This window comes from Atractosteus spatula, chromosome 11 (genome assembly GCF_055471065.1).
Source record: "Atractosteus spatula isolate fAtrSpa1 chromosome 11, fAtrSpa1.hap1, whole genome shotgun sequence".
Taxonomy (NCBI): domain Eukaryota; kingdom Metazoa; phylum Chordata; class Actinopteri; order Semionotiformes; family Lepisosteidae; genus Atractosteus; species Atractosteus spatula.
This window is the reverse complement of record NC_142716.1, coordinates 4,671,156-4,688,253: the sequence shown is the minus strand read 5'-3', so window position 1 is coordinate 4,688,253 and position 17,098 is coordinate 4,671,156. Positions and strand designations below refer to the sequence as shown.

At 45.1% G+C, this 17,098-nt stretch overlaps 2 protein-coding genes and 6 non-coding genes across 8 annotated transcripts; 7 read left to right on the top strand and 1 right to left on the bottom strand.

Annotated features, from left to right (window-relative positions):
• Window positions 1-1,326: 1,326 nt before the first annotated feature.
• LOC148823371 (small ribosomal subunit protein eS8) lies at window positions 1,327-5,831 on the top strand. Its single transcript, XM_088926782.1, has 6 exons — window positions 1,327-1,376; window positions 2,723-2,829; window positions 3,473-3,572; window positions 3,894-4,069; window positions 5,132-5,261; window positions 5,673-5,831. The coding sequence occupies exons 1-6, from the start codon at window positions 1,373-1,375 to the stop codon at window positions 5,780-5,782; spliced, it is 627 nt and encodes a 208-aa protein (XP_088782908.1). The 5' UTR covers window positions 1,327-1,372; the 3' UTR covers window positions 5,783-5,831.
• Window positions 2,568-2,640, top strand: LOC148823376 (small nucleolar RNA SNORD55/SNORD39). Its single transcript, XR_016093802.1, has one exon. It is a non-coding gene; the product is annotated as a small nucleolar RNA SNORD55/SNORD39 (small nucleolar RNA).
• Window positions 2,903-3,010, top strand: LOC148823375 (small nucleolar RNA SNORD46). The gene has a single exon (XR_016093806.1). It is a non-coding gene; the product is annotated as a small nucleolar RNA SNORD46 (small nucleolar RNA).
• On the top strand, window positions 3,707-3,774 carry LOC148823374 (small nucleolar RNA SNORD38). The gene has a single exon (XR_016093804.1). It is a non-coding gene; the product is annotated as a small nucleolar RNA SNORD38 (small nucleolar RNA).
• On the top strand, window positions 4,651-4,720 carry LOC148823373 (small nucleolar RNA SNORD38). Its single transcript, XR_016093803.1, has one exon. It is a non-coding gene; the product is annotated as a small nucleolar RNA SNORD38 (small nucleolar RNA).
• On the top strand, window positions 5,358-5,423 carry LOC148823372 (small nucleolar RNA SNORD38). Its single transcript, XR_016093805.1, has one exon. It is a non-coding gene; the product is annotated as a small nucleolar RNA SNORD38 (small nucleolar RNA).
• A 145-nt stretch (window positions 5,832-5,976) lies between the features above and the next one.
• On the top strand, window positions 5,977-6,110 carry LOC148823370 (small nucleolar RNA SNORA35). Its single transcript, XR_016093811.1, has one exon. It is a non-coding gene; the product is annotated as a small nucleolar RNA SNORA35 (small nucleolar RNA).
• A 936-nt stretch (window positions 6,111-7,046) lies between these two features.
• Window positions 7,047-13,813, bottom strand: best4 (bestrophin 4). The gene is made up of 10 exons (XM_088926779.1): window positions 13,707-13,813; window positions 13,172-13,367; window positions 12,531-12,625; window positions 11,220-11,453; window positions 10,264-10,418; window positions 9,760-9,837; window positions 8,995-9,144; window positions 8,546-8,626; window positions 8,041-8,195; window positions 7,047-7,607 (listed from the first exon to the last, which is right to left on the bottom strand). The coding sequence occupies exons 2-10, from the start codon at window positions 13,321-13,323 to the stop codon at window positions 7,259-7,261; spliced, it is 1,449 nt and encodes a 482-aa protein (XP_088782905.1). The 5' UTR covers window positions 13,324-13,367; window positions 13,707-13,813; the 3' UTR covers window positions 7,047-7,258.
• Between the last annotated feature and the right edge of the window lie 3,285 nt (window positions 13,814-17,098).

Genomic DNA, 17,098 nt, shown 5'->3' with positions numbered 1-17,098 from the left:
GTAAAAACAGGTTTCCCAGCTGTATTTGCCCCTAGTAAAGTCAGCAGTGCTCAGCCTGTTTCACAGCATGTCCAAGTTTCTTTCACTTATCTGCTTTTCGCTGTACCTTCTTGCACTAGGAGCTGGACAGCTCTGTAGTAGGGGTGTCGGCACTGCTGCAATGAAGTCCTGTATTTAGGGTTTGATTCCATCCTTGGGTATCTGTGTGGAGTCTGCACGTTCCCCCTGCATTTTCGTAGGCTGTCGCAAGATACGCAGGTCTCCTTCCACCTCCCAGAGGTGCCTGCAGTGCCAGGCAGGGTTGGCATGGCGGATATCCTGTCGAGGGAGAAAGCACCCAGTCCAGCTCCGCACCCGGAGCACAGAGGATGGGCTCCTGCTCGCTAGCGCCCTCATCAGGAGAGCAGCCTGCTGATAATGGACTGATGACGTGCATTTCAAACACTTGTTGAGAAACAGTCAATTTGTGGGTGTACAGTAATAGCATGAAGGAATAAACAGGTCACGAAAATGGGGCTTTAGTGTTATATGGGCAGCCTTGTGGAAAATATGTCCGAAGGTCATTGGTGCTGGTACTCCTGCCTTCTCCACTCCACCAGCTATCCTTCACGTGTTTCACGTAAAGCACAATCCATCTGTGACGATCCTTCACTCCCCTTGTTTAATGAATTCCCGTTACTCCCATCAGAACGCAGATACTGACACCCCAACTCCAACACCAATAGATTTAATTTCTGATTTTTACCTGTAGCCATATCCTTACTTAACACTTGATTTTCTATGCAAATATGTATATATATATTTTGTTGTTGTCGTGTTTTTTTTCCTATCTGTCAAATTGCCCCCTGAGGGATAATAAAGACTATATGTATTCTATTAACGTATATATATATTAATGTCTTAAAAACCAGGAAACAATTTACAATGTGCACAGCGTAATCAATTATTCTTGCTGTATAATATAAGCATGGCTACATATGTTCACTATATGTGTAATGCTGGACATTGTGAGCATACTGTTGGAAAATAAGGACATGATCTGGGTCTGTTTTGACTCATTCATTTCAAAACGCATGTTGGGAATGTAATGGGGTTGGAAACTTTAAAATGATCCTGTAAAACTATATCAACGAAGAAATAATGATTCGGTGTACCAAAAAGAAGCATCTACCACAACATCCTGAGTGTTTTCAACACATAAGCACAACACTTTAATATAAAAATGTCATGCCCCTCATTGACATGGTTCACCCTCCTGAAGGCAGCGCTTGCCACTCAATGACGTCGCCTCTCGCGTTTTCTCGCGATACAGGGCCGCTATCAAACCTGACCGTGAGTCTTTGCGTTTCCTCTTTCTAGCCAGCGCCTGAGAATGGGTACGTGTTTATGTGAAGGGGTCGGGATGGGAATCGGCTTTCATCTGCATCTAAAGATGGTAACTTGGCCCGATAAACTGGGCTCTGACACGGTGGAAGTATTAGGGTTCACAGTAAGAGTGATATTGGAGAGAATACACGGTTAAATTGTCAATAATAGAGGTTTGATTAAGAAAAGGGGTGAAGACTGGGAAATGTCTCAAGATGGCTGCCCACATGGGGGTTCTTAAGCCGAGAGACGTTTCAAGATTTTTTTTATAAAATAAGTAAAAAGGATTAACAGTAATTAGACGCTCAGAAACGGTCGCTTCTGCTTTTAATGTAGTGGGGCTGGACGGAAGTGTGTGAAACCCAAGATTTTTATGGTTTCTGTCAAGTGCAACTCGAACTCGCGTTCGCCGTGTTAAAGGACACGCAGAAGTGGTGCTTTGACTTCTTGCTCCGTCGGGTTTGCAAGAAGCGTTCGGTGTTGTTGTTGTTGTTGTTGTTTTTTTCTGACGGACCTCTTGTTTGTAAAGCATGCGCCGTACCTGTTTTTAAAGTGGATTTTGCGGAGGTCCCGGGGTTCAGTGGCGCTGCTGCAGTCATGTCGCAGGTGAGCGATGCTGGGATCGGTTCTGTAAAGCTGGACCGCCTGCTGGGGCTTTGAAACTGTGTGCAGCTTCGGCCGTGTATCGTAACGCCAGATACGGACACGGGGTAGTCTTCAGAGTGGTTACTGGGGGGGGGGTTCATTGGATGCCGCAGCGCTGGGTGCGAGAAACGCGTTGTGAGGAGCCGTGCACAGCAGGCCGCCGTGAAGACGCTCGTCTTCGTTTTCGAACGGGAATTGCGCTCGGAGCTCTGGACACGTGTTTGGCTGTGGGTTGAACTCGCTCTTGATCCCGGGGGGGTTGCAGTACCGTCTTCCTCGACTCGTAAACCGGGTGCGAATGTAAGTCGTTGCTGACCCCCCCCAAAAAAAAAACCCATCTACCATGGTAAAGCGCGGCCTTCACTGCAGGCTGGCCATCTCGGTTCCCGGCGGAGTTAGCTCCGTGGGGGAGTGGGGTTAGATTATTCACTTGGGCGTGCTCTTTTCGTTTTGCTGGAAAGCCACGTTTTGTGTGTGGCTGTTCGCGGCTTTAAGCCCTCGTGTTGGGCGCTTTGACGCTGGGAATCTGGATGCAGAACCGGGGACATAAACCCGAGTGTGTATGATGACATTTTTTATGCGGAATCCGATTTAAACTGCGGATAACAACCTTGGAGAGCTGAACACTCGAGTCTGTCGGGCAGGCGCCGGGTTCGTTGGCCTTCTACCGGCGATGCTCTGATCCCCTGTCTTGATCCCCCTGCCTTCCCAGGTATCTCAAGGGATAACTGGCACAAACGCCGCAAGACCGGGGGGAAAAGGAAGCCCTACCACAAGAAGAGGAAGTATGAGCTGGGCCGGCCCCCTGCCAACACCAAGGTGAGGAGAGCGAGCCGTGGCCGAGCTGCTGCTAATGAACGTCCGCGTGTTGTTTCTGGGGGGAACGGCGAGCAATGTGCGTGATGAAAACGTGACCTTAGGCGGGTTTCGTTTTTGATCGTTTTGATCAATGCCTCGACCTGCCAATGTTGGGACTTGTCATAGTTACACTGATCACATTGCCTTTGCCGTTGCGGGAGCTGTTGGGTGGGAAGGTGCATTACCGAGGACTGAAAAGCGACGCTGCTCGAGTTTTTGGGGGGGGGTTTGTCGAAAGCGACCTTTTGTTCCCAGTTTTGAAGACCCGACTCCTCTTGTTCACAGTGTTGCCTCCTTTCCATTCGGAGCGAATGGGGTCATCTTTGCTCTCTCAAGTGTTCTGAAGAGGGCTGTCGCGGTACATCAAGTGGTGTACTCGTCTATTAGCACCTGCCTTAGTATTTGGCATTGCTTAGCTTCGGAATTGGGTCCATGCTGACATTTACGCATTCCTGCAGATATTGCCTAAACATGAAGTTTGCGCTGCCTGAATTTCATGGAGCAGTTCCATCGCTCCCCGGTCACGGTCTTTGCAGGAGCGTTTCTGTCGAGCGTGTCATCCTTTGCTGAGATGCACATGGTGTGTTTTTGTGTTCTTCCCAAGATCGGTCCCCGCCGTATCCACACCGTGAGGGTGCGTGGCGGCAACAAGAAGTACCGCGCTCTGCGTCTGGATGTGGGCAACTACTCCTGGGGCTCAGAATGTGAGTTCAAGCTTTGCGTTAGTTGCCCCCCTTTTTAATGAGCTCCCGATCCCTGCCTTTCCTGCTTGCCGGGCAAAGGGGAGTCTTCAGCCTAAAACTGTTCCCCGTGATGCTTTAAGAATTTTCTCCAGTCTTCTTGTGATGAAATCTATCCAGTTCTGCTACTGAAAGAGAAGCGATGAAACCATAGATCTGAAGAAGACCTTTCGTGTTCAAGATTCTGTACTGTCCTTGCCAAACATAAGCATTAGTTTCCAACTTGCTTTGCTCTTTGTCTGAATGTGAAGAAAATGAATTCTTCTCCCCCCCTCCCCCTTACAGGTTGCACACGCAAGACCAGGATCATCGACGTGGTGTACAACGCCTCCAACAACGAGCTGGTGAGAACCAAGACGTTGGTGAAGAACTGCATCGTCCTGATCGACAGCACCCCCTTCAGGCAGTGGTATGAAGCTCACTACGCAACACCCCTGGGCCGCAAGAAGGGCGCCAAGCTGGTATGTGTGCGGCTTGCAGAGTTGTGGAATCTTTGGAGCCGTTTCCCTGCTAGAGAAACCAGAGTGCTCGGCTGTTTGGGACGAGTCTAATCTTTGAAATATTCTCGTATTTAGAAATGAAGCAAATCGACTTCTGGATCGCCGTCGGCCTCCTGCAACCGCAGGCTGACGGTAACCCGCTGAAACTTTGCGTTTTGCTATACGGCTGACCCTTTTTAAATGACCTAAAAAAAATGAGAATATGTTCGTCCCAAAAACATGAGCACTTGGTGGTTTTTCTTTTTACTGTGTAAATGTGAGTGTAGGTTTTTATTCGTAAGCTCCCGCATTTGTTTTAATCAAAGAGAATACAAGACACATGTTGTCATTGGAATAGGAGTAAAGGGGCAAGATAATGCAGGATAAAAGCTGATAGTAAAAAGCTATCATATTACATTGTGATGGAGGTTGCCTCCAGACTGATGGGTTATATTTGAGTAGTCAGTTGTCTGAAGTACAACAATTGTTTTGTACCATCAGGCTCTGCTTTTCCTGAGTAAGAAAAGGGAAATCTGGAATGTGGTTGATACAGAACTTGAGTCTTTCAGTGATGATACCTTTGTCCAGTTCTGCTACTGAATTTAAGCGATGACATTAAAGACTCTGAGGAAGACTTCAGTTTGCTCTAGGTATTGACCACCTTCTTGTTAAGCTTCAGCAATTCACAAGTGAAACTAACCTTACTGGTTTTTCTCATTTGTCAGCTTTTGGAAGTACAAATCTGGTTGGTTGTGCCACGAGACTCTTAAGGGCTTTAATGTAAATTCAGATTTTTTGTAAACATCTAAATTGATAGAGGTTCCTGCATTGGGTTTTTACTGTGGATATTGTATTCCTAAAATGGTCACCAAGCAGTTTGTTCATCTTCCTTTGTGACACTACCTCAAGCTGCTTTGCACAGATTCGGTAATGTCATTTTCTATTTGTTCTTAATATACTAAAGTGTTAATGAAGGAGACTCCATTTCCTTTATTTTCGGTCTTGAATCTCCAGGCTCCTGATGCACTGTAATTTCTATTTTAGACCCCTGAGGAGGAGGAGATCCTTAACAAGAAGAGGTCGAAGAAAATCCAGAAGAAATATGACGAACGCAAGAAGAACTGCAAGATCAGCTCTCTTCTGGAGGAGCAGTTCCAGCAGGGCAAGCTGCTGGGTGAGTACCAGGCCTGGAACTCTAAAAGTGAAGTGTAGAGGTGGTTTAGGGTCTTCCGGGGTGGAGTCTACATCCCTGAATTTCTCTCCCCCGTCTTCTCATGATGAAATCTATCCAGTTCTGCTCCTGAAACAGAAGCGATGAAACCATAGATCTGAGGAAGACCTTTTCATTGTAAAATGTCCGTAATGCCTAGTACATCGATGCATACTGTAGTCGATGAATTTTTGGATGTTCTGGTAAGATTAAGGTAGCTGCTTGCCAAAGAACAGAAACTGTTTTTTAAACCTCCAGAAAAAGTCTCCTGCTTTGCAGCCTATATCCGTGTTCAGGTTTACCTTTTGGCGCAGACTACTGATCAGATCTTCTGAAGCGCTCTTTGCTAATGCAGTACTTCCTCCTTTTTTCCAGCCTGCATCGCCTCAAGACCAGGCCAGTGTGGCAGAGCCGATGGCTACGTTCTGGAAGGCAAGGAGCTAGAGTTCTACCTGAGGAAGATCAAGGCCAAGAAAGGCAAATAAATGTACAGAGCTGTTTGATACCACCTCAATAAAAAAAAATACAAAAGTCCTTCATTGTGTTCTGTGGTGCTTTATGGCTAAGTTGCCTTTTTCTGTAGTGAAACAGATTTGTGAAATTGTCGTTTTAAAGGACTGGTGTAGCTTTTCTGTGAGGTGAAGCAGATTTTATTAATCTGCATACTAAGTGGTTAGGTTTGCACTGTTAAGTAGCCTATTGGCCTTTACCTTGGCTCTTTGGTGTCATATCAGTGCCACACTAACCTCACAGCTTGCAGAAGGGATGAGTTTGCGATCTGTAGCTCCTCCCTTTCGAAGGCTGGGTACACTTGAATGATTCTTTAGGATGTCGTAGGAAATGAGTTGTACGCGAATCTTTCATTGCCTTGTGAATGTGCAAAAGGTAAGTCTTAGAAACCGATTTACTCTTAATTTCCTATAAATAATCTGGATAGTTCTGTGAATTTGTTTAATTGATTTGATGCTTTTAAAAAATAACTCAGATGTTGTGTAAAGTTCTAGTTCCGTGTTGTAATTGCACTGAAGCTAAACCAGGTGATGCTTAAGCATTAAGAAATGCCAATTAAATTTTTACTGAAACCAATTGTTGTCTTGTGTTGTACTTGTTCTGATACAGTCTCCAATTTTTAGGTGGCTATAAGTTAGATGTACAGGGTTGCAATATCTTCTGGCAGGGTGGAGGAACTTGAGCGGCTGGGTGTTGGCGAATGTACATTGGCTTCGAATACTTTTACATTTAAAGTTGAAGCCCCTGCTTCAGCTCCTCCTGCCCTGGTGCGAGGCCATGAAGTCGGCTGGGCCAAATGTTCTCAAGTTCAAGTTTACAGCGTAGTTTGTGCTTGTGCAAACCTAATGACATCTAACGAGTTCCAAAGAACCACCTTTTAAATGTGAAAGGCAGGGATTATGTGCTGTTTTTATTAACGTTTCACATCGTATCATATGCATTCTGTCATGTTATGTCTGGGTTTTGATGGATTGCTTAGCTAAGAAATATCGGTTAAACATGGGCAGGGGTGTGTGGATGTTGGGACCGCAGACTGAAGGAAAGGGTCATGTGTTCAAGTTTTAAGGTGGAGTGAGGCTGTTGTGCCCTTGGGCAAAGTACTTGGCCAGTAAAGATGCTTGCCGTGTAAACTGCTGTTCCGCAGGCCGTTTGTGTGAATGAGAATTTGTTCCCTCCTTTTCTCATCCAGGCTTGAGACAAAGACCGATAAGGTGGGATTGGAATAAACATTTATTCATGTATTACAAACATTGACATCAGTTACATTACTGACCAGCCTTCGGTAAATTCAGGGGTGGTCTGTGAGCTGTTCGGTTCTGTTGCAGGAGGATCTCGCTGCCTGGAATTAACCTGAGACGGTTGTGGGGGGGGGGGCATTAGGGAAGGTTGTCCTCCTGAGTGGGGACTGTGCTGCCGTAGTCGGCACAGGGAGGGCGTGGAGCTGCCCTATCTCAGACGTCTGTTTGCCCACTCTCGTCGGCCGGCGGTTCGACGCTGATGGTCAGTGCGGTGATGGGGCCCTCTGGGCGGCGGTGGCCGGGGGCGGCGGACCTCTGGCTGCCCTCGCCCTCGTCCTCGCTGTCCTCCTCATTGATGCGCTGGGAGCAGTCCCGCTCCTCCCCCTGCCAGGGGTTGGAGTTGACGCTGTCGCCGCGGAGACGCAGGGCGCGGCGGCCGAAGTTCTTGAGGCTGATGGCCGGGGAGGCGACTGCCAGGAAGCGGCTCAGCATGGGCGTCTGCATGCGCGGCGTGTGGGGGCTGGGCTCCACGGTCTGGTGCTGCGCGGGGTCCTCGCTCATCCTGCGGGCAGAGCACAACGCCGCCGCACTGAGACTCCAGACTCGCGGGGGCAGAGCGTGGGACAGGACACGGACTCCGACAAACAGACGATGTGATGTGGGGATGCACCTGCAGCATAGGTGACTCTCCAAACCACCTGGCACCGTCTTTTTTTAGAAGTGCCAGTACGAGTTGTTTGGTTAACCCTGACCCTAACCCACCTGAAAAAGGCTCCACAGCTGAAACGTCGTGCTTCTTTTCTTATAGTTTATACTTCACTGTTCGTTCAGAAGAAATCTGAATGCTTTACTGGGGTACACAATTCCTTATTGGGGCTGTGGTAGGTAACTACACGCTTTGTTAGAAGTCTCTGCTCATACGTAAGAGTGGTGAGGTGTGCTGCATGTGAGCTGTGCCAAAGGGAAGCTATGAGTCAGTCTTGTGTGCAGGTTACCTCATGTCGAAGGTGGACCCCAGGAATGAAGGTTTGAGGGTCTCGGCAGCAGTGGCCAGGGTGTAAGGGATGGCAGTGGAGGCTTCGTTCCAGTACTTGTCCTTCTCCGCAGGGGGCAGGTTCTGATACATGTCATCGACAGCCAGCAGAGACACCTGGGGACACACGAGCACACTCTGTCGGTAAGCAAACGCTGCCTTGTGTTCGCTGGAGTGTGCTCAGCATCTTTCTGTCCAGATTCCAGATGAAAATCTTCTTCAGAGAAAAAAACCATTTTGTTCTATAATACCCTGGACTGTGGAAATGATGGTGTCTTTATTATAGGGATACAAGACAAATCAGTACTTAGATATGCTGATAATTCAGAAATAGTTCTGAGATACAGATGGAAACTTAGGATAAACATTTGTGATGAAACATCAAAGCCTCTGGGATACAGTATGATCATACTATGATCTGGAGACTTGTGGCCTGAGGAAAAAGCAGAGGTGTTGCAGGTGTTTACCTGAATGTTTCTGTCAATCAGTTTATTTGTTTCAAAGTCATCGTCATCCTCGCCGAACGGATTGATGATCTGTTCGGCTACCTGTTTTTTAAAAAAAGTTGTGTTTGTAAACGGAAAAAAAAATCTCATTACCGGTGCGTACTCGAAAAGAAAACGTTACCTCGCTGAGCTCCCCACCCTTTACCATTCACCTTGTCTTGATACATCATTTTGAAATTAGAAAACAACGTTTTGGCACCTGAAAAAGCCTCCATCCCAGACGTTGTTTTTTTCCTTCCTCCTTATTTGCTTTGAATCTCAACACACTGACGCACCTTATCTGCTCAGAACTCCTACATATGAAAATGGCTGGGCTGGGCCGGACTGCATCAATATCACTGCTGTTCTGCTGGACAGCCTGCAGTGGCCCAGGAGATGTCCTGACGAAGCCCCGTCTTGAGTACCCCTACCTTTAGCCATCCAGCATAGAAGAAGAATTGCAGCAGGGTGAACACAGGAACATACAGATCGAGAGCATCCTCACTGTCCTCAGAAGGATGCAGAAACTGCCGACCGACCAGGGTGACAGTGAAGAAGGAGTAGACAGCGATGGTGACCACCTGGAGGAGACAAGCCGGGGGGCTCAGGTTTCTCCTTCACTGATTTCGGTAACCCTGAGGTCACACAGACCCCAGCGTGCTCTGCATAGAACTGCTGTCAGGCTTTCGTTTACTCATTCGTTTCCCAGAAGAGCATGCATCCCCCTCATGCTGCAAAGATAGCCCATTAACAGAATAGAAATGAAATTTGTAATTTAGAAATTGAGATACAAATTACATGATCCTTTTTCTTCATTTTTTTTAAACTGAGTGCAAAGTTCAGGGTTGTTGCAAGAGAATCCACAATAGCCCTTCTAAAACCAGGAGGGTAGACTAACCAGAACCTGACAAAAAATGATCATGTGGGATTAAATATTGTGGACCCCCAAATGATGACCATTCTCTTCTTTCAGTGTCCTGCTCTGCATGGAGAATGAGAAACTGATCTTGCAATGGAGAATGCTGAATGTACTAGGGCCACCTGAAGCTCCAGGCTGCACCTGTGTTTTATCTCTGTGTTAACATGTTAATAGTGTGATATTATTTCCCCTGGATCATGTGTGCTGTATGGCCATCCAGAGTCTAGCGCTGATTCCTCTTACCCCGAAGGAGAAAAGAGACTTTTCAACTCATTACCTGCGTGTAGACAAGTGGAATACTGATCCAGTCATAGTGAAACAGCATGCTGCACTTAGCTCTGTATTTATTCAGCTCCTATTAAAAGAAAAGACAGTAGTTTTGGAGAATTAATGCGCTACATGCTGAGTGTATGACCATGCTTGTGCCCGCCCTGCTGCATTCGTGACCTCAAAATGTCACACAATGGACTTCCTACACAGAGGGGTTTACCAGATAATGACCGAACAGTATTTGTCCTGTATGTTACGCAAATATAGAAGGTGATTTTCTGCACTGATGTTGGATTCAACATCATTGCATTTGTAAGTTCATATTTTTAATATTTATCGCTCTGGCTAGCTGTTTTTGCTGGGTGAGGTCCTCGTATCAGTGAGATACTAGCAAAAAAAACCAGCTGGATTATCACATGGGAGAATTTGCAACTTGTCTTCTTATGTTCATAGATCTGCACTTAATTACTTGCAGATAATTCCTGCAGAGCCTGTAACCGGGGAGACTTACGTCCATGAGCAGCCTGAGCGCCACATCGTCCCGGACACGTCCCTCTCTGCGGGCCTGGGCAGCCAGGTTCGTGAACCACACCATGGGCATCCAGTACTTGTTGAAGTCCGAATACAGGCTCTCCAGCTTCTTCTGCTCGTCTCTCGTCATGAAGCCTGGGGATCAGTTGAGGTAAGACACTCTTTGTAATCGTCGTTCTAAGGAAGAACGGGACACAGACATCTAGCTCTCCCTAAAATCGCAAAACAAAACTTCTATTAGAAAAACGAATACAAATATTAATTCCTTACACTTATATAGCGCTTTTCTGGACACTCCACTCAAAGAGCTTTACAGGTAAAGGCGACTCCCCTCCACCACCACCAGTGTGCAGCCCCACCTGGATGATGCACCAGTACTCTCACACACACCAGCTCTCAGTGGGGAGGAGAGCAGAGTGATGGAGCCAGTTCAGAGATGGGGATTATTAGGAGGCCATGATTGGTAAGGGCCAATGGGAAATTTGGCAGGACATCGCCTATGTTACAGTATAGTGTCTCCGTCACTATACATGGGCATTAGGATCAACACAGACCACAGGGTGAGCGCCCCCTACTGGTCCCATTAACACCTCTTCCAGCAGCAACCTTAGCTTTTCCCAGGAGGTCTCCCCTCCAGGTACTGACCAGGCTCACACCTGCTGACCTTCAATGGGCTGCCAGTGGTGAGCCGCAGGGTGATATAGCTCTACATTAGGTGGTTCTAACGTATTTCAGTGTTTCCTCAAGTGCCAAAAGAATGAATAAAATAAATGGATCTGCTGTTAGTTTTTAAAATATCCCCCCCCGTACTTTTATTGGAATGGCTTGATCATCGCACAAAAGAGCCTAGCTAACTGTTCGCAGGGTAACAGGGTTTCGCGTTTGAACGCCTGGACACTGAGCCCCAGTTCCAGCGGTGTAAGCACTGCGCCCTACCGGCTTCCACGACGTGGTCCATGGTGGGGAATCGCTTGCGGACACGCGTGCTGACGGAGCGGAGGATGAGCACCGAGGACAGGTTGGCGTACCGCATCAGCGTGCGCCGCAGGATGCGCCCCTTCTCGTCCGCGCCGTGAACGTTGGCGGACACGACCATCATGAGCTGGTCCGGCAGCGGAATGCTGGTGTACTGACTCCACCAGCGGTTCACCACCAGGCTGACGTAGAACCCTACGCAAAGACGAACAAGGCTAGGACTCACAAACTGCACTCGATCAATCACATTACGATTCCTCTTGACCGAAATATTCTGCAGAATCCTTTTTGGGGGGGGGGGTCAATATTTAGTCTTATAAAGTGTTCTAAAACTAAAAGCGTATTCATCTGTTTTATTTTAATAACAATATTAATAATACCGCTTCCTTGCGATTATATAGAGCCTTTCAGCCCAAAGGATTTCGAAGTGTTGAACACCTAGGAATAGGCGCGGCAGAGCTCGGTTTCTCTGTAACTGAAATTATTCAGGAATTTTGCGCCAGCGGCCCCCCAAAAACAGATTGAATTTAGGTAGAACGCAGGGATGATGCGCACTCACTTTGCGCCTTAAAAAAGAGTCAGAGAATAAAAATATACTTTTTTTTCCAATTTGTCATTCTAATCTTAAGATTTTTGCTGAAAACAAAATGTTTTCGTTGAAGTGAACTTTGAAGATAAGAGGCAGTTGGAATATTTTTACAGATAACATAGGTGTACTTTTATTTATGAAAGCGAGTACAGATAACTTTAGCCTCAAACGCGTTTTAGACCCTTGAGTTTGTTATCTTAGAGAAATCTCACAAAAACGTCAAGAAAGATGAAATGAAAAAAGCTTTTTTACACCGCATGTGCCCTTTTCCCCACCGTGAAGAAATTTTAAACAAATCCTGTACGGAAACTGGGAGTGCATTTAAAACGGAAAACAGGAGGCACTTCTTTACACAAAGGGAGGGTGGAACAAGCTACCCAGCCATGGTGTTTTAAACTGACACCCTGGATAAGATAAAGGATCTTTTGGAGAAAACCGAACACACCTGGAACCAGCAATAAGTCAGATTTGTAACGACAGTAACATCTAATAGGTTGGCCTATCCTCCGTTATGATCATATCCTCCGTTGTATTAGTAATCCTGTCATTGTAATAAGGCACCATGGAAAGAGATCTCTGCCACATCAACTAATAATACAGAAAATAGTAATGGAGTGTGATTTCCTCATAATGCCCAGCAGAGCTGGTGGAAACATATCAGCGTTAAGCATAGAGATCATTACCGAGCACAAAGGACATGGGGATGAGATTGGATTGTTGGTTGCAGTACTTGGCTACTTTTTCAAACAGCTTCCTCTGATCGTTGTTCAGCAAGCGCCTGTACGGGTAAATCACAGAAGAAGCCCGGTCATCTGCCAAATGCCAAATGCTTCCTGCTTTCTAAAACACAGAGTATAGCCGGAAGAAGTCTGCAAACCACAAAAAATAGCATGTCCTTTTCGCCATGTTTCAGTAAAACAAAACTCAACCCTTCAATAAAAAAAAACTGAAAGTCTTTCAGGCATAAACCTTCAAAAGCACGTGTGAGTACAATTTCTCCAGATCACCTGAAGTTTTGAATCACAAGTCAGCAACATGTGCAGTCTGCTTTCTGAGTGAAATACTGTTCATTCTTGCACCTACAGTAGAAACCTACTGCATACTACTGTTAGAGCCTCAGGAGACCTTTAAAAAACATTTTTTACCATTTTCTTTTAAAAAAAAAAATGTTGACCAGCACTGACCAGTTTAACTAATTTAATTCCTAATCTTCTGTAAATTACTTTTTTTTTTAAAAAGTATAAAGTGTTTAAAACAGAATATTGTCATTTCTGGACTTTCTCGTTCAAACATGAGATGAGGAGGGATTTAACAGCAGTCCTACCTGTATGTGAGGCTCAGAGTGGCATACAGGACACTAAACGCGATGAACTCCTTGTAAAGCAGTTTGTAGATACTACCTTTCCATCTGAACAGCAGCTTGGAGAAGCCAGCAAACCGGGCATTTGCTACTTCGAGAGTGTAAGAGACTGTCATGGCTCAGACGTGACTTGTGATCCAGATCAGGCAGTGAAACAAGGCTGTTAAACAGAAGAACCTTTAGTTGAACATTAAGAGCAATCGCTTTGCAACAGTTCTAAAATGAACCTTTCCACACTTTCCTATTCAATGCATATACTGTATCTATTGATATGTCAAAGTGAATTGGGGTTTTGATGACTCAGAACTTCAGACTAACGCCTCTAAAAGGACACCATTTATCAAAGAACCCCAGCAGTCCGTGAAACACTTCAGCAGAACAGTTAAAACTCACCTGCATTGGCACACAGAAACATTCCTGCTCTACTCTATGCAAGAATGGTGCGTTTTCAGCCCATTTCATGGAAACTGTGCAGAAGTGATGTGATTAGAAAGGTTACCTCAGGAACTCCTGCTGCGTGCTGGCACTCAGCTCTGAGAGGACAAGCCCTGTCCCCACGTCTCCTTTTCCAGCTCCCACTGGGGCTCCTGGCCACCCATCAGCTTGATTTATGGGCCGCATGACTGGGAACTGGTGCTACTGTGATTTCTCCTTCACAAACGCACACGGGGAGTGGCTTATCTGAGCGAGGTAGGAAACCACAGTGTTACCCTGGCCCTCGGGGGCTACTTCCAAGGGCTCGTCTCATCTCTGCAGCCCCCCTGAGCTCTTTGACACCACAGCTCCACATCTTTGACAGCACGGCTCCTTGTCTTGGGGTTCGAACTGCGGCCACTTTCATCCAGTTTCACTCAGCTTGCTCCTTGTTTCATTCTCAAACTCAGCTAGCGCTGGCGATGACACATGTGCCGTTCGTGTGTCATTCAGGGTCAAGTCAAGTGCTCTCAGTGTGCTCGACACTACAGAAATCTGGAGACACAAACAGCTAGACGTGAGTGTGGACTCAAATGCCACTTTGCATAGAGCAGGGCAGGCATTGTAGCAGTCCAGGATTTAAAATGCAGACACTGACCAGAGGGATTCGTCCTTATCTTGAGCCAGGCTAATGTAGTACGAAATGTCAAAAGCACACTTGCGTGGGACCAGTTGCCATGCTTATACAGTATTGTTCTATAATCTGTGCAGCTTTTTTTAACCGTTAAAATCCACATTTGAAAACCTTAGTTCTGTTTTATATTTAAACAAATGAGCAGTTGGGACCTCAGTTTTAGCTCATCATTGCCAGCTGGGGTGACTGTATTTGAGAAATTTCAGCTGGATTCCCTGCTTGCAAATCCCCACCTGGGCTGACAGCATCGAAAAGCAAGATAAGAGATGGAAACAGGTCAGGCTCCAGTCCAGCTGAGCTAGCCCGTGCCTCCAGTAACTGGAGGAGGTTCAGAATACTGTATTTACCCCCAAGGGGGACAACTTCAACAGAAGTGAGTGGCTCAACATTACAAAACGTTCCAAACAAAACTGGTAAAATAAAACATGGTATCAAAACATTTCTAAGACAAAATAAAAAAATAAACAAAAACAGCAAAAGGGGCCACAAAATGATTATGAAATTAATAAAGTGCGTCCAATAACTGAGCTTTTAGCCAAGAACTTTGCCTTTCACAGCCTGAGGAACAGTGAAATTCACTGGTCATGCCAATAAAGCTATTTGAATTTTAATTTACTGCCTCATTTACACCACTTTTTAACAGCTTTCTCACCAGGCATCGAGTTACTTTAGTTCCTTTCCACTACACTGTGATTTACTATTGCTGTGATACAGTAACATCGTTCTTATCAAGTGCATAAATCATTGCGCTTCACAATGTGAGATACAGTCGAGATTCACTGTGTGTAACAAGCCAAGCCAGGAGTTCACTGGCTTGTGTGGTTTATAGGCGATAGGCCATCCTGGAGTTCAGTGAATACAAATTGGTTTTACATGGCAGATGTCAATTAACCTGTTTGTTTTAGCTTTTGTAATAAGAAAAAATAAATATTTAATATCTATACTTAGGTATGATTTTCTGGCCATATTTTAAAAATATATTCAACTTAGAAAGTTAAAAGACTGTATTTTGTGCAACTGCCTTTCCAAATAGTATCCTCTTCTGCGACTGCTGATTGATGACTGATGAACAAAATTGAAATGATTTATTTGTGCAATTGAAGTATCCTGGGAAGACTTTTAATTGTATTCTATTGTTGTGTTTTATCCTAAATAATGACTGAAATGCACTATAGCAGACCTCCTGAGACTGTCAAAAACTTTTAAAGAGTAAGACAGGGATAATTTTTTGATGGAGACCCAGAGTGCTTTGTTAGAATTGTATCAGTCGTGGGATTTAAATACATTTTTAACATCAAACCTAAAAATCGATGGCAAACACTAAGATAGTGTTAGCTGCAGTTATTTTTAAGATGGGGAAGTACAATTGTGTGTGCAAATATGTAAATCTGTCACTCTGGAATAATGAATTTTATTGCTCGCTATAAAACTGACCTTCCCTCGAAGAGAAAATGAAGAATAGTCTCCACTGTGAGAGAATTTCAGAACGCGGTTCTGACATAAAACAGACACAAGCAGCTAGTCAGAACTCTTTCCTCATTTTTCTCTGCACTAAGGTTTACAGAAATTGAACTCCTTCCGAAAACAGTACTTTTTGTTTATTGTTTTAGCACAAAAACATTTTTGCCCTTCATAAAGTTTAATTGTGCCAAATTTAATTTAAGTCCAAATTCGATCTTTCCTCATTTGCCTTTTTAGCCGTATCTCAGCAGTGTTAAAGAAAACTTCAAACCCTTTTATCAGCTACAGTATGGAAGAAAGAACTACTGCCAATTTCCTGGTATTATCTTTCAGTTTTGACAGTTTGCAGTCAGGGGTGACAGTGAGTGTAGGTTTTGTAACATTCTCAGTTATGTTCAAATGAAATGCGTGCTGGGCTTTAGCACTACTGAGCTGGTATCGGTCGTTAAGTGACCAGCTGGTCTGAAAACATAGATGCACCTGCCCTCCAGCCCAGTACAAGAGACGCTGGCTTAGAAGGTCCATCTATCCATTTTCTAATCTTGGATGCGACACCAGTCTATCTCTGGGCGCACACACACAATCACAGACACACACTTACACCAGGGCCGATTTTTCCCAGAAGTTAATGAACCTGACAGTAAGTTGGTAAGGAAACCCGAAACAATGGGAAAAAAACACACCCAAACATGGGAAAAACATACAAACTCTATGCAGATAGCATCCCAGGTCTGGAATTAAAACCAGGCCCCAGAGCTGTTAGATAAGAACGCGAAATCTCCCGCCAAGATCAAACTTCCTTTAAACGCTAATAGTGTAATTTGTGACAGAACCAGCAGGTGTCTCCAGAGTTTTATAAAGCCACCAGCCCCTTACCTACCGCATGTAAAAACATCACGGAAGGTGTTACAGGAAGCAGAGCTCACGGCCAATTTCCGTTCCTTTAACACGTGGGTATTCAGGCTAAATTTCCTTTTGTGCTTCAAACATTGAAACGGTGTTTATCGACGTTCATATCTAAAAATCACATTAAATAACTGAATAGCAAACAGTACATTTTGGAAGCAAACAATTTACCATCTTCAAACTTGTTTTTCTTTATAAATCTTTTAAAAGAAACAAATATAAAACCTGCAGGTAAACGAGGTCCCCGTTAAACGTAAAGCTAATTCAGTGAAGTGTCTAGAAAAGTGTAAGGAATTATGATTATTAAATAGTCTGAGCAACAGGAATGCTACTTTTCGTGCTTGCCTGAAGTATAACTGTGTAACTGGAGTCAATGAACCCTTTGAAGTCAGGCTGTGCGTGTTTGTCTTCCTCGC

Coding starts and splice junctions, on each gene's coding strand:
- LOC148823371 (XM_088926782.1), top strand. Junction 2,830..3,472: donor GGCCCCCTGCCAACACCAAG/GTGAGGAGAGCG, acceptor GTTCTTCCCAAG/ATCGGTCCCCGCCGTATCCA. Junction 3,573..3,893: donor CTACTCCTGGGGCTCAGAAT/GTGAGTTCAAGC, acceptor TCCCCCTTACAG/GTTGCACACGCAAGACCAGG.
- best4 (XM_088926779.1), bottom strand. CDS start 13,323: ATGACAGTCTCTTACACTCTCGAAGTAGCAAATGCCCGGTTTGCTGGC. Junction 12,626..13,171: donor ACTCTGAGCCTCACATACAG/GTAGGACTGCTG, acceptor TTACCCGTACAG/GCGCTTGCTGAACAACGATC. Junction 8,196..8,545: donor TGATTGACAGAAACATTCAG/GTAAACACCTGC, acceptor GTGTGTCCCCAG/GTGTCTCTGCTGGCTGTCGA.